We start from the raw sequence: 14,096 nt of genomic DNA, 5'->3' as shown, positions 1-14,096 counted from the left end.
GCAAACTTTTTTATATACCTTCAAGAAAGTGGTGACAGAGGGGGCACTCAATTACACCCCTTTGTCCTATCCAGCATCCTACTTGAATTGGATTTCACTACCTATAATATTTATTAGTCAATCAAATCTTATTCTCTAAAAAATGTGTATTTTTTGTTTGAAGACTGTCATAAGATTCTTAATGGATGATGATGAGATCTAAAGAAAAATATGAAAGTCCAATTTTGACCTGCTTAGGATCATATTCACTGGATTACAGAACAGTGGAGATGAGTAATTTTTAGTGACGAGTAAAAAATTTAATTTATAAAAAATGATGGTTCAGCTGCTTATGTTAAACATCCTACAGGGACAAAAGTACACAAAAAGTTTGTTATACCCACAGTGAAACATGTTGGCGGTTCAATTATGGTATAGTTCAATAAAACATTATTTTTTAATTTAAATCAATTTAAATTTAATATTTATTTGATTTATTACTTTCAAAATATATAAAAAGATTATTTTTTATTTAAATTGATTTTAAATTAAATAAAAAGGTTATTTTTTATTTAAATTAAATAAAACGGTTTTTTTAATTTAAATTGTTTTTAATTTTATGTCAAATAAAACAATTATTTATTAATTTTAAATTAAATAAAATGGTTATTTTTAATTCAAATCAATTTAAATTTAATATTTAATTGTTTTATTAATTTTAAATTAAATAAAACGGTTATTTTTAATTTAAATTACTTTTAAATTAAACAAAATTATTATTTATAATTTAGTAATTTTAAATTGAATAAAAGGGTTATTTTGAACTTAAATCAACCCATTTTTGAATTTTTTATTAAACGTATTGTTGGTATTGGATAACACCATCACTTAGAGGGTTGAAGGTTTTGCAATGCTTTTGGCTTCAAAAATTGTTCTGTCCTTGATAAACAAATTTGACGTGTCTTTGAATTTCGTCAGAAAGTACTTTCCCAGCCTGTAATATCCTTTGGTACATTATATTTTAGGATCATCTTGTACAAAAAATGTAATTTCTCCATTCTACACACTACAACACTTTATTTGGCTTTTATAAAGATTTTTAGGGGACCTGAAACTAGAACGATAACACATAGAAAAAAACAAATATATAATAAAAAATAAATATAATAACATAATAAAACATAAACAACAACTTCGTGATACGAAACAGATTTTCCAGAAGAGTGTTTTCATAGGAATTGCATACTACACTTTTTATAAGTTCCAGAATACCGGAGATTATGATCCCATACCTACCCACTTCGGGATTTCTGCTTTGCACCCCACAGCATAGGGAAAGAATTAATTTTCACCGTCCCCCGTAATGCGGGAGCGTCCACAGAAATCCCGGGCGTTTGAACTACCAACTCCGCATTTAAAAAACATAAAAAAAAAATTAATGCCGTTTATCAGAAACGCAGAGTCTGCTGTCTGCCGTCTGATATAAAGTTGCACAACGCCACAAAGTCCAGATGGAGAATCCGCGCACACACTTAATTTTTCGACCAATGGGCGAATGTCGATAAACGCAGACGGATAATTTTAAATTTGCTGCTACCTTAGTGTAAAACGCAAGTCCCTACGTTGTTCGACCGCAAGCCACAGTGCGCTCGTTGCGGATCCTGTGGAAAAAACTGAGGAGGGGCGCTTAACATAACAGGTAAAAATCGTTTTTTATAAGCGCACATTTCGTTGCACTAGATTCGACCCGTCGTTCTGTAGTTCATCCGGTGTTTGTAAGCATTTTTTTCTTAACGTTTGCGAGCTGTCAGAAGAATTTACCAAATTTGACAGTTATATAATGCATGTTAGGCTAGGTCTAATCGATTTTCAAGGCTTTTCCCAATCCTTTTTTACTATTTTCGACTCTATTGTCGTTTTACCGCTAATACCTTCACGTAACCGACCTGTCAAATACTCGCTGAATTAACCCAGAACTTCTCAAATCCACCGATCAACGTATCGACTCAACAGCTGCCAAAAATTCGTATTAAAATAAGTTTCACGTGACTCCACCAGCTAACATTAATTTCATTTTACGCAATAGGTATGTTTTCATTCTAGAGTCGAACCTTTCTTACGAGTCGAAGGCTGCCCCAATTTTCTGCTCGTTGACTCAGTCATTTTAAGGTTAGGTTGCATTAACACCAACACCAATCTATTAAGAAACAATTACGGTGCGTTGTGATTTAAACGAACTTTTTACAGAAACATGCATCGAGCAAGAACAATTGTGAACCAACTAGTGAGCCCGAATGGTCAGAAATTCGCGGGATGGCTGTTGGCGAAAAACGGGCCGACCGTCAATGTGTGTGCCTCGTGTCGAAATTATAACGTACCTGTGGCATCTGAGCCGTTCCTGAACGGCAGTTCATCGCAATATGTGGAGGATATGTACAATGCCTGGCTGGCAGATCCCAACAGTGTGCATTCAGTAAGTAAAATTGTATTTCTGCCAAAAAATTGAAGTGTTTACATGGGGGTGCACATTCCTGAGTCTTTTCAGTACTTTTGTTCATTTTACAATAGTTTTCGGTCCATTAATCTTGGGTAGTCAAGGCCAACACCATGTTACAAAGCTGACCTATTTATTACCACTTTTATCATAGGTCAGAAAATGTAAATAAATAAAAGTGAGCTACAAACTTGTATTTACCTAGTGATTCCAAGTTTTTTACTTGTCATTTAATTTTGGTTGATAAACTAATTAAACAAGCATTAAAAATTGTGAAAGTAAATCAATTAACTATTTGTATTGGTAATTTTAACCTTAAAATTGTAATTGTCAAATTCTAGTTGTCATTTTTTTCAAACTAAATTTGCCAGTCAAAATGTGGGCAGCCCTTTTTTTCTTTTTTATGGTATATCTTCTAAATCTGATAAAGATAGGTGTGGCAGTGGCCACATATGGGTTTAATGATTTTAGTTTTGAGGTAATAAGAGGTAGCGTCTTTTCCATGTTGGCCATTTCAAGTGAGTAAAATGCAGCAATCTTGCCCACAAAAAGTTCAACTAGACATTAATTTTCTTTCTTCTTAGTCTTGGGATTCATTCTTTCGAAACTCCGCCGCGGGAGGCCCTGGATACCAGGCCCCCCCTACATTAGCGCCCCTTGGTAAAAATGAGGTACCCGCCAGTGCCCTGTTCCCCATCGGAGGGACGTCCGCCCTCGGCACCGGCGCCATCAACGAAAAGGTCATCGACGATCACTTGGCAGTCCAAGCCATTATCCGGAGTTACCAGGTAAGAATATGTAATAATTGTGTTATAAATTTGTGGATTTTTATGGCTACAAAACAACTGGAGAAATTCCTTTTTGAATGATTATTATTTGTGAAAAGAAACAAACGAATCCTGCTTGTTTGAATAAATAACTCATACCATAAAAAATACCATTAACTTTATTTGAATCATTGTTAATTTCGAGAATTCACCGTTGTTTACGTGCTGATTAAATTAACGCGTATCAAAGGCTTTATCAAAGAGCACTTCCAATTAACGTATTAGATTAAATTTGTTTACGTTTGTGACGGAGCGTATTTTCTAGATTCTGTTTGTTTCTTTTCCTTGCAATTTTTGGCTTGTTTCCATGTTGTTTATTTTTGGCTTATATTGTTTGATTTGCCAGTGTAAGTGTTGTAGGCAAAATCATTCCCTAGAAAGTCCACAATAAAAATTACCATTAAATTTATGATTTAATAATCAGATTGTTTTTATTTTTATATCGAGTAATTAATTTTAGTACGAGTTTTTGTATAATAACTGAAGTCAACTAGTAGCTAATTTTCTGTATAATGGATTAAAGATGAAACTGACCTTCACCACATATTGTCACCATGTGGTAATAATCATTTATCTTCACTAGCAAGGGGCATGTAGTGTTGTAAAGGATTTTATTGGTCCCATTATCCATATATGAACAATCACTTATTGAGATTATAGATGAACTTGCATTTTATAATTAACAATGCACTTTATCATCCCTTTTATTAATCTGTAGAATATTACTTTCAGCTGACTGCAATTAATGTTTTATCTTATCACATTAATTAGTCACAATGTATATAAGTATAAAGCGGATTTAATTATCTCCGTCATTATTGTATGGCTAATAAGGTCCTTTGCACTTATTTACAACGCAATCGTGAAGATATTAGTACATGTTCCAGTTATTAAACGCATGGGGTCAGAAAGAGGATTAATTTGGAATCTTTGTTTAATAAATTGAGCCTAATTACACTCAAATGAGTCATAATGGATTTAAATTGGCAATGCACTTAAACATCGATTCCACCCTGTTGGTAGATGTGTACAGTTAACTTCGATTAATAATTCAATCGAGAAGTTGATGTCACGTAATTATACTGCTTGGTATTTAGGCGCGCGGTCATTTTGTCGCCCAATTGGACCCGTTGGGGATCATGTACTCAGACCACACCACCACGATCAGTGACCGCACCGGTTCACCACCGGACGCAGTTACACGGCAGCACAAATTAGGTACGACCCTCCACAAGTCAAGGTTTATTTTAATTTTCTAAAAACAAAGGGTCGTAACAGTTTGAAACATTCACTTTTTTAACTTTTTGTGACTTTTTGGGTTACGTAGAGGTACACGAAATGTTTTTAAAGCACATAATTGTTGTTGTTAAAGGCGTTTTGTTGACCTCTTTCTGCTTTTAAATTCATGGATTACATTTACGTCATTCGGTACACTTAAATATTCATACAAATTGTGCTAAATATATGTGTTTAGCTTAATTTAAATTTATCTCGGTCTGGTGTAACAAATTTTTTGTTATACTGGTGTCAGTTTTGGTAGAAATTACACTCATTATTAGCAACATGAAATTCATTTATACACCTTACACTGATCTTTAATAAAAACATAGCTTCTGGGAACAGCGAGTATAATACAACTAATAGGCGCTTCTTATGCTTGGGTGTTAATTGTATTATGTAATTGCAGATATGTATGTATAAATTTTTATTGTTGTGTTATGCGAGTTATCGTTATTATTAATCAGCCAAGCGACTGCCAAATGTGATTAAACCAGCAACTTCCAGACTTGTCAAGCTTGTGTTGTTGACCAATTACACAAGATGTAATAAATTATTCAAACTGAATTCAACCAGAAATTAAGTGTTTCTTCAACATTTTTCCACTATCTTTAAACTGAATATTATTTAATACAATTTAAGAAATTTATGTGGGACAAATTTAAATATTTTAAATAATTTGTTCATGGCTCACTATCATTAACCTATTTTAAAAATACTATTGTTTGAATAATAGTGATAGTTTATCTATAATGAAAAGCCAATTTCTGTATTTTATCTACTTGATTTTATAGTGGAATTTTCATTTCGTTGCATAAGAATTTTTTCTTGTGTAATTTATATCATTTCAAATGAATATTAATTGATTCTATTAAAGATGGATACAAAAAACTTGTTTTCATTAAATAATTTACATCGATTCTTGATTAGAACAAATCAATTGCGTAATAAGTAAATGAAAATACATTTGCTTTGAATATTTGAAAATATTTTGTTTGCTTGATAAAAATTTTATCCAAGGTCATAATAAAAAAAGCCGTTCCATTTTAACAATTATTATGTAATTGCATTTATTTTAAAAACAATACGAAGTTCAAAAATGGTCTGGAAGTTTTAATTTTATTTATTTACTGACTTAAAGTATCTGATTTTAATTTTGACGGTCGTTCGACTTGATATCAAAATTGAAAACTTTGTGATTTGGGGTTAGACGTGGTGTTGGCTGATTTTTTAGATCCGAGGACATCACATAGCGAAATTGGACCCATTGGGCATCAACAGCGCCGATTTGGACGACCAGACACCGCAAGAGCTCGTTTACAAAAATTACAATTTCGGTAAGACATTGATTAATTACGTTAACAGTTTCGGGGATCCATTTAAGCTTAAAATACGTCTAGATGTAGTTAATTCCAATATAACGTGAATATAAATGATTTTATCTTCCCTAGTGATATTCAAAATAGAGACTAAAATTAGTTTTCTTTGTTTCATTGAGTTATATTTGATAAAAATTGATATACAGTTGTGGCCATAATTATGTAGTAACTGATTAAAATATATCAAAAATATGAGCTTTACTATTTAAATTGAAAGTCAGTACCTAAAATGTTGTAGAGTTTTATCTGTTATTGTTGTGTCTATTATGCAGTTGGTCAATCTAATCTTATTCTTTAAAAAATTGTGTACTTTTTTATTTTTCAATGGACAAAATTGTAGCTACTTTTTCTTTTATGACCTTCCACTGCTCTCTGTGAATTTAAATCGATTATTTAATAGCAGACTTTTGCTTATTATAATTATTTAATCATTGGACGAAGTGAAACTAAGAAAAATTATAATTCAGAGCTTTGAAGACAGAGAAAAACTAAGAGATAGCTAAAAGTTTACGGCTAAATAAGTCGATTGTTTCCCGTATTATTAAAAAATTTAGAGAAATTGGCCACGTAATAGCTACGAAAAAAATGTCTGAGTTTCAAAATCTATGAAATGTTATTATATATGACCGCCACTGTATTGTATATAAATAATTTAATTCCACTAAAAGGTTGTTACTATTTTCAAATACAATTTGTCTAGTTTTTGAGATAAATCATTGCGATTTACGTTTCTAGTTTTAGTTATATTGGCATTGTACTCACGTAAACTTAATATAGAGTTTGACCCATCTTGTTCAAATGTCAATTATATATAAATAAAAATGCAACACCGTATTTATTTTTACTCGACCATTATGTCACCTATTTCTGGATTTATTTTACGTAAATACAATTTGTTATAGCGACATGTGAACAAGATTATTTTTGATTTTTCTGTAAAAATAATAGGCAGTTAAGATGTCCAATAAATTATTTGCATAATAGTCATAAATTAATCATATCTTGACGTTGTGATAACGTCGTTGAAGTAATTAACGTGCCTTTCAAGTTCAAGTTAATTTGTATTTAAACAACTGCTTATTGTTATTGCAAGTATACCGATTACCCGTTTGCATTATTACAAGCATGAATATTAGCAATTTAAATACGCTTTAGAGCCGTTCACCGACGGACCTTCATCCAATTTGGTAAATGGCACAAATCAAATCATTTGTGATGTTTCCACACCAATCTGTAACACGTTTTCCAGTCTTGTCTGCATTAACAAACAAATTTACCTGCAGTAAATTGTGACGTTAGCGCTTACCAGCCACACTGGACCAGTGCCAGTTGGCTGCTGCATTATTGATCTCCGAGGAATCCATTCCTTTTTCTGCAGTACCGCGTTTGAATTAATTAAAAAGATTTGACTATATTCTTTTTATCTTAGTAGGAAGTTTTTGTTTGTCAACTGCAAAATTGTTTGGTCTAGGAACACATGTATTTTATAATTAATGAAATAGTTCAAGGCCAATTAGTGGGTTATATTCAATGTGATAGTACCTACATAACTATAATTTTGGCAATTAAATTTTCCTATCATTGCAGACGGCAGTGATTCATAAACAGCAAAAATTCCGTGTTTACATACATGCGCTTATTAACTGTTAACATTTCGCTATTGTCACGTGAACGCATTTTTTTTCTTGAAAATTGAAAATCCTGTTGCAATACTAGCATGTTGAAAATTTTAACACACTATAATAAAATTACACCAACAACAACGCATTAATAATTAATTAATCGTGTTAAGTAATGCGTTTTTGTTGGGGCCCTGTAACTTTAGTTGCTACATTTTGTGTTTTGTTTAATTTCCTTTTTTGGCGTGTTTTGTTTATAACCAGACCATCCGTCACGAACATACTCGGAGGAGTTACGAAGGCAAGTTCGACAGTTTATGCAAAGTAAGATATTTTAATGTTTTTATTTATTTATTAGTTACCCTCCTTTTTTATTTGTTGTTCTCTTTCACCTTAATGTCAGTATTTTATTTGGTTTTGTAAATTTCTGAATAGCTTTGTACATATTGACAGCAATATTTTATCTAGTATTTATGGCGTAAGACAATGTAAGGTTTGTAAGTTTGTTGTTGCTAATTGAGAGTTAAAGGAAATTTTATACGGGTTTTATAATGTGTGTTGCATCATTTATTGAAGTACTGGCAGACGCTAAATGATGCAACATTGCCGTGAATACAGGGTGTTCCTTAACTAATGAAAAAGTTGTGAACCGAAATATTGGGGGGCAAATTTATTTTATTCAGTATTTCTACATCAATCAATTTGTGAGCAAAATTTGGTTAGAGTTTCTTTTTATACAGCAGCTTATTAAAATGTATTACTTGAATTGGATTCCAAAATAACAATTTTCTACTTTATAGTATTTCTGTGTCGATTCAGACGATTGTTCTAGTCCTTTTGCTTATTATAATTATTTAATAATGGTTCATAGTCAAACTGCATCAAGCACTATAAAAAATATATAATTCAGCCTTACTAAGACCAAGAGAAACAACAAGTAGAGAGCTCATTTCCTGTAATTATAAAAAATTTCGAGTTCGAAAAGCTTCAAAGAATCAATAAATGGATCATTTGAATGTCAAAAAACAATCTATTCTTATCATTAACTCAAATTAAAAATATTCTGGAAGAAATGACACTTTCTACTAAGAATGTGGTGGATCAATTTCGATTTATTGAGGATTACGTCCTCTGGATTACAGAGGGGTAACGGGGACTAATTTCTAATGATGAGTTTAGATTCAATTTATTTAAAAATGACGGTTTAGCTTATGTTATATGTCTGATAGGGATAAAACTACAAAACACTACTCTCTGACACAAGGTGGTGGTTTAATTATGGTATGGCAATGCTACTCTGCTTCTGTTGTAGACCTCCATATTCATATTGGACCTACAGTAATGTATGCACAGGAATTAAACAATAATTTGTTGTCACATATTGGAGAAACTTTTAAATATGACTTTGTATAGTGATTTAAAATGGTACATTTAAAATTTTATAAAATGTTAAGATATTCCAAGAAGTAAAATATTCTTTGTATATAAATTTTGCCCGAATATCTTAAATTTGCCACTCGTATTTGATGTTATTATTGTTAATCTCATTAATTAAGTGACCACCCTGTATAAAATCAAAACTTTCATACGATTTAAATAAGGTAAGACTGTAAACAGGATATCAAGATAAGTATACAACGTACACATACACTGAACGAATGATACTTCGTTTATCTTAATGTTATTTTTGTAACAAGCTTTTTATAATTTCTACGCTTAGACTGTACTTCACTTAATACTTCTATGCACTAAATTACGCACTATTAGTTTTACGCTTTTCCAATGTAAATAAGCAATTCCTTTTAATGTTTCAAGCTGTTTCGACTTAGTTGTTAGTAGTAATTAATTAAACTACTATTTTAGTTTTGTATTTATTTATGTTATTAGATTCCCTTTCAGAGCAACTGTATGTGATGCATAGAAGTTTCGATACCAGCAAATTATTACAATCAGCCTAATTTAATAGTGTAATATTTTGTATTTCGAAGCGTTTTCATCAACTTTAGCTATTTAAGTAAATAAAACATTTTTCTAACCCTTCAATTTGCCCAGATGACACCGACATGGATCGCGTCTTTAAACTACCCTCCACCACATTTATTGGCGGCAAAGAACAACAGTTGCCGCTTCGTGAAATTTTACGTCGTCTCGAGCTGACCTATTGCCGTCACATCGGCGTGGAGTTCATGTTCATCAACAGTTTGGAGCAGTGCAATTGGATCAGACAGCGTTTGGAAACACCCGGCTCCACTGATCTGTCGGCCGATCAGAAGAGGTTGATCCTGGCCAGATTGACTCGTGCCACAGGGTAACCACGATTAGTACGATTTTGGTCATTTTAAATTAAATTCATCCATTTGTAGTTTCGAGTCTTTCCTCGCCCGTAAATGGTCCTCAGAAAAACGTTTCGGTCTTGAGGGTTGCGAAATCCTCATCCCCGCCATGAAGACCGTAATCGACAAGTCCACCGAATTGGGCGTCGAAAGCATCGTCATGGGCATGCCCCACAGAGGTCGTCTCAACGTGTTGGCCAACGTGTGCCGTAAACCACTCCACCAGCTGTTCACCCAGTTCGCCGGTCTCAAAGCCGCTGATGATGGTTCCGGTGACGTAAAATACCACTTGGGAACGTACATTGAAAGATTGAACCGCGTCACCAACAAGAACATCAGGTTGGCCGTCGTCGCCAACCCGTCCCATCTTGAAACAGTCGATCCGGTCGTACAAGGAAAGACCAGAGCTGAACAGTTCTACAGGGGAGACGGCGAAGGCAAAAAGGTAATGTCCATGCTGTTGCACGGTGACGCCGCCTTCTCCGGCCAAGGTGTTGTCTTCGAAACCATGCACTTGTCTGAATTGCCCGCCTACACCACCCACGGTACCATCCACATCGTCGCCAACAATCAAATTGGATTCACCACTGACCCCCGTTTCTCCAGATCCTCGCCTTACTGTACCGGTAAGTAATGACATTTTTGCCCATCCTCCATCCAGTCCCTCAACTATGGTGTTTACAGATGTCGCTCGTGTCGTCAACGCCCCAATCTTCCACGTGAACGCCGACGATCCAGAATCAGTCATCCACGTGTGCAACTTGGCCGCCGAATGGAGGGCCACTTTCCACAAGGATGTTGTCATCGATCTGGTGTGCTACCGCAGGAACGGCCACAACGAAATCGACGAGCCCATGTTCACACAACCGCTCATGTACCGCAAGATCAAGAGCACCAAACCCTGTTTGGACAAGTATTCAGAGCAACTCATTCAAGAAGGCGTTGTCACCGAAGAAGACGTCAAACAGGTTAAGGAAAAATACGACAAGATTTGCGAGGAAGCTTTCGAACGTGCACGTCAAGAAACCCACATCAAATACAAGGACTGGATTGATAGCCCCTGGTCTGGATTCTTTGAAGGCAAGGACCCATTGAAGGTTAACCCAACTGGTGTCATTGAGGACACTTTGGTGCACATTGGCAAGAGATTCTCTTCACCACCACCCAACGCCGCCGAATTCATCATCCACAAGGGTAATCTAATAGTTAATGAAATTTTTGCAGTTCTTATTATTTATTATTGATTTTAGGTATTGAACGTATTTTGAAAGCTAGAATGGACATGGTGGAGAATCGCATCATCGATTGGGCTCTTGGAGAGGCTATGGCTTTCGGTTCTCTGCTCAAGGAAGGAATCCACGTCCGTTTGTCTGGACAGGACGTTGAACGTGGCACCTTCTCCCACAGGCATCACGTCTTGCACCATCAGACAGTCGACAAAGCCACCTACCGCCCCCTCTCCAACTTGTACCCAGACCAAGCTCCTTACACCGTTTGCAACAGCTCATTGTCCGAATACGGTGTCTTAGGTTTCGAATTGGGTTACTCAATGACCAACCCCAACGCTTTGGTCATCTGGGAGGCTCAGTTCGGAGACTTCGCCAACACCGCTCAATGTATCATTGACCAGCTCTTGTCCAGCGGTCAGGCCAAATGGGTCCGTCAAACTGGATTGGTTATGTTGTTGCCCCACGGCATGGAAGGTGAGAATAATCATATAAGTTCTATGTATAGCAGTTATGTTAACGATTGATTTTTCTATTAGGACAAGGACCTGAGCACTCCAGCGCCCGCTTGGAACGCTTCTTGCAAATGTCCTCCGACGACCCCGACTATTTCCCACCCGAAAGCGACGACTTCGCCGTCCGCCAGCTCCACGACATCAACTGGATCATAGCCAACTGCACCACCCCAGCCAACTTGTTCCACATCTTGCGTCGTCAAATCGCTCTACCTTTCCGCAAACCCCTCATCCTCATGACCCCCAAGAGCTTGTTGCGTCACCCCGAAGCAAGAAGCTCGTTCGATGAGATGACCGAAGGCACCGAATTCAAGAGAATCATCCCAGATGTCGGTCCTGCGTCCGAAAATCCCAATGGTGTTGAAAAATTGATCTTCTGCAGCGGCAAGGTTTACTACGATATCAAGAAGGCCAACCAAGAGAAGGGAGTCGACAGCAAAATCGCTCTCACTCGTGTTGAACAGGTAATTGCTTAATTTGCGTTATTAACTACTTAATTTGTAATACTTCAATGTGTTTTTATAGCTTACTCCCTTCCCGTACGACCTTGTGAAACAAGAGTGTGCTAAGTACCCCAACGCTCAAATCGCTTGGGCCCAGGAAGAACACAAAAACCAAGGTGGCTGGACTTATGTCCAACCTAGATTCCAGACCGCTCTTAGTGGAGCCAGAGAAGTCGTGTAAGTGTCTATTTATTTTCTAAGGGGTTTCTTATTCAATAACAACATTAGTACTAGTCTAACAGCATCAACCATAATACTATAAAGCAGTATTTCGAAAATAATCTTTAAACTGATGTGAAGATATGATTTTCATAATTTTGTAATGAAATTGTCCTTCACCAATGCTCTTTTTTAGTTCCAAAAAGGGCGGTTGGTTCAGTAGTTTATTTGGTAAATCTGAACCGGAAACAAAACCTGTTACGGATGTCGTCCCTGACACCAGAGTTGTTAGGTGAGAAATCAAGTCATATCTTCACGTTATATAACAATACGTCCGAGTAGTCTCACGCTTTTAAATGATCAGTTAGGTAGCATGCGTAATGTGTTTAGTTGCATGAGTGATGCTTTTACTATTATTTTAAATTAAAATTAATGTGGTGCTTTTGTTATAAAAATATTTTCACGGTCTTGTTATTGAGTTTACTTAATTTATGTTGCAGCTATGTTGGCAGACCCGTAGCTGCCAGTACAGCCACTGGAAGCAAAGCCCAACATCTTAAGGAACTTGCAACCCTCTTGGATGATGCCGCAAGACTTTAAATGCAGTCAAGTTATATTAAATTTAACCAAGAACCACCTAGATTCCCATTGAAAGTAATAGTAAATTGTATGCTGTTGCACAGTTCAAGCGTTCAAGTAGACGTTGACCTGCGATGAATGGGGCACTATGTTTTGTAAATATGAAAAGAATTATACTTAATGTTTGTATTGTGCGATACGCTGTATTTTTAGTGATTATTTATTTATTTCAAATTGAGCAGGTATTTTAATAAGATTTTAATGAAATAGTCTTTTAAATCAAACTGCACTGATAAATTTATGTAAATGTAAAGTATGTAAATAGCACTTATGTAGGTTTACATAATAACGCACTGTAAGTATTTAATGTCGACGATGTATGGGTAAGAAACTTAACTATTAAACAAAAGTTTTTATGCTGGAGTGTTTCAGCCAGGTGCAAAATTACTATCAACAAACATATTTAGTATAATACTCGATAAAATGTATAAACGAGACGTGGTTAAGGTTTCAGAAAGTATTTTAAAAATATGTTATTTATTTATTGTAAGAATGAATGATATTTTGAATGACAAATTTGTTGCTTAAAATTTATTGCATTTTTATTTAAAATTACCCTTCCCTTCTTCTCAGCCTTCACAAATACTTTTTAAGAACAAATACTTTAGTTGAACCTTAATGATTAAGTTGAAAAACGCTAGTTGAAATTTGGACAATGAAATTTGTGTAATCAAATTAATTAAAGAATAAAGTATATTTACTATTCAAAATTTAATTCTTTTCGATTATAATAATGTACAAAAATCAATTCAGTAGTGAAGTCATTTTGGAAGAAGTATGTTGTTAGAAAGCCGAATTAATGGAAATATTCCAACAAGTACCATTTTAATGCAGTATACTGAAGTCCAAAGATCTTGGAATGGTCACCTTGAGTAATATTTATATACAAACTGTTTCTAAAATAAAGGTTCAAAGTTTGAATGTAGGTTGAAACTGTCCCATATTGAAGTAAATAATGAAAAACACCAAACCAAAAGTTTTCGTTCATCGTGTTTCAAAGTTTTTGAAGTATTTTGAGTGTATTAAAAGGACTATGAATATATTTTTTATCATTTGCTCTTGTTCTGGAGGAAAATGAATATATTTTTGAGCGAACTTCGAATATTCTTTTTTGATACCAATGGTTTCTTTAATGAAATATGTCC

General features: G+C 34.8%; 1 protein-coding gene and 1 long non-coding RNA gene across 11 annotated transcripts; one reads left to right on the top strand and one right to left on the bottom strand.

Annotated features, from left to right (window-relative positions):
• Positions 1–815: 815 nt before the first annotated feature.
• On the bottom strand, positions 816–1,409 carry LOC126265424 (uncharacterized). The gene is made up of 2 exons (XR_007547913.1): positions 1,276–1,409; positions 816–1,093 (listed from the first exon to the last, which is right to left on the bottom strand). It is a non-coding gene; the product is annotated as an uncharacterized LOC126265424 (long non-coding RNA).
• A 141-nt stretch (positions 1,410–1,550) lies between these two features.
• LOC109602521 (2-oxoglutarate dehydrogenase complex component E1) lies at positions 1,551–13,481 on the top strand. 10 transcript variants are annotated; one of them, XM_020018913.2, is made up of 13 exons: positions 1,551–1,678; positions 2,227–2,452; positions 3,058–3,261; positions 5,813–5,915; positions 7,841–7,900; positions 9,629–9,884; positions 9,940–10,535; positions 10,594–11,103; positions 11,160–11,612; positions 11,675–12,114; positions 12,176–12,330; positions 12,509–12,604; positions 12,813–13,481. In XM_020018913.2, exons 2-13 carry the CDS (start codon positions 2,231–2,233, stop codon positions 12,910–12,912), a joined length of 3,195 nt encoding a protein of 1,064 aa, XP_019874472.2. In that variant the 5' UTR covers positions 1,551–1,678; positions 2,227–2,230; the 3' UTR covers positions 12,913–13,481. The 10 variants fall into 10 exon arrangements, with proteins under 10 accessions (XP_019874472.2, XP_019874477.2, XP_019874476.2 ...); XM_020018916.2 differs by lacking the exon at positions 1,551–1,678 and adding an exon at positions 1,733–1,754; XM_020018915.2 differs by lacking the exon at positions 1,551–1,678 and adding an exon at positions 1,921–2,065.
• Positions 13,482–14,096: the final 615 nt, after the last annotated feature.

The sequence above is a fragment of the Aethina tumida genome, chromosome 4, assembly GCF_024364675.1.
Source record: "Aethina tumida isolate Nest 87 chromosome 4, icAetTumi1.1, whole genome shotgun sequence".
Classification (NCBI taxonomy): Eukaryota; Metazoa; Arthropoda; class Insecta; order Coleoptera; family Nitidulidae; genus Aethina; species Aethina tumida.
Note: the sequence above shows the minus strand (reverse complement) of the source record. Positions and strands in the feature narration are given on the sequence as shown.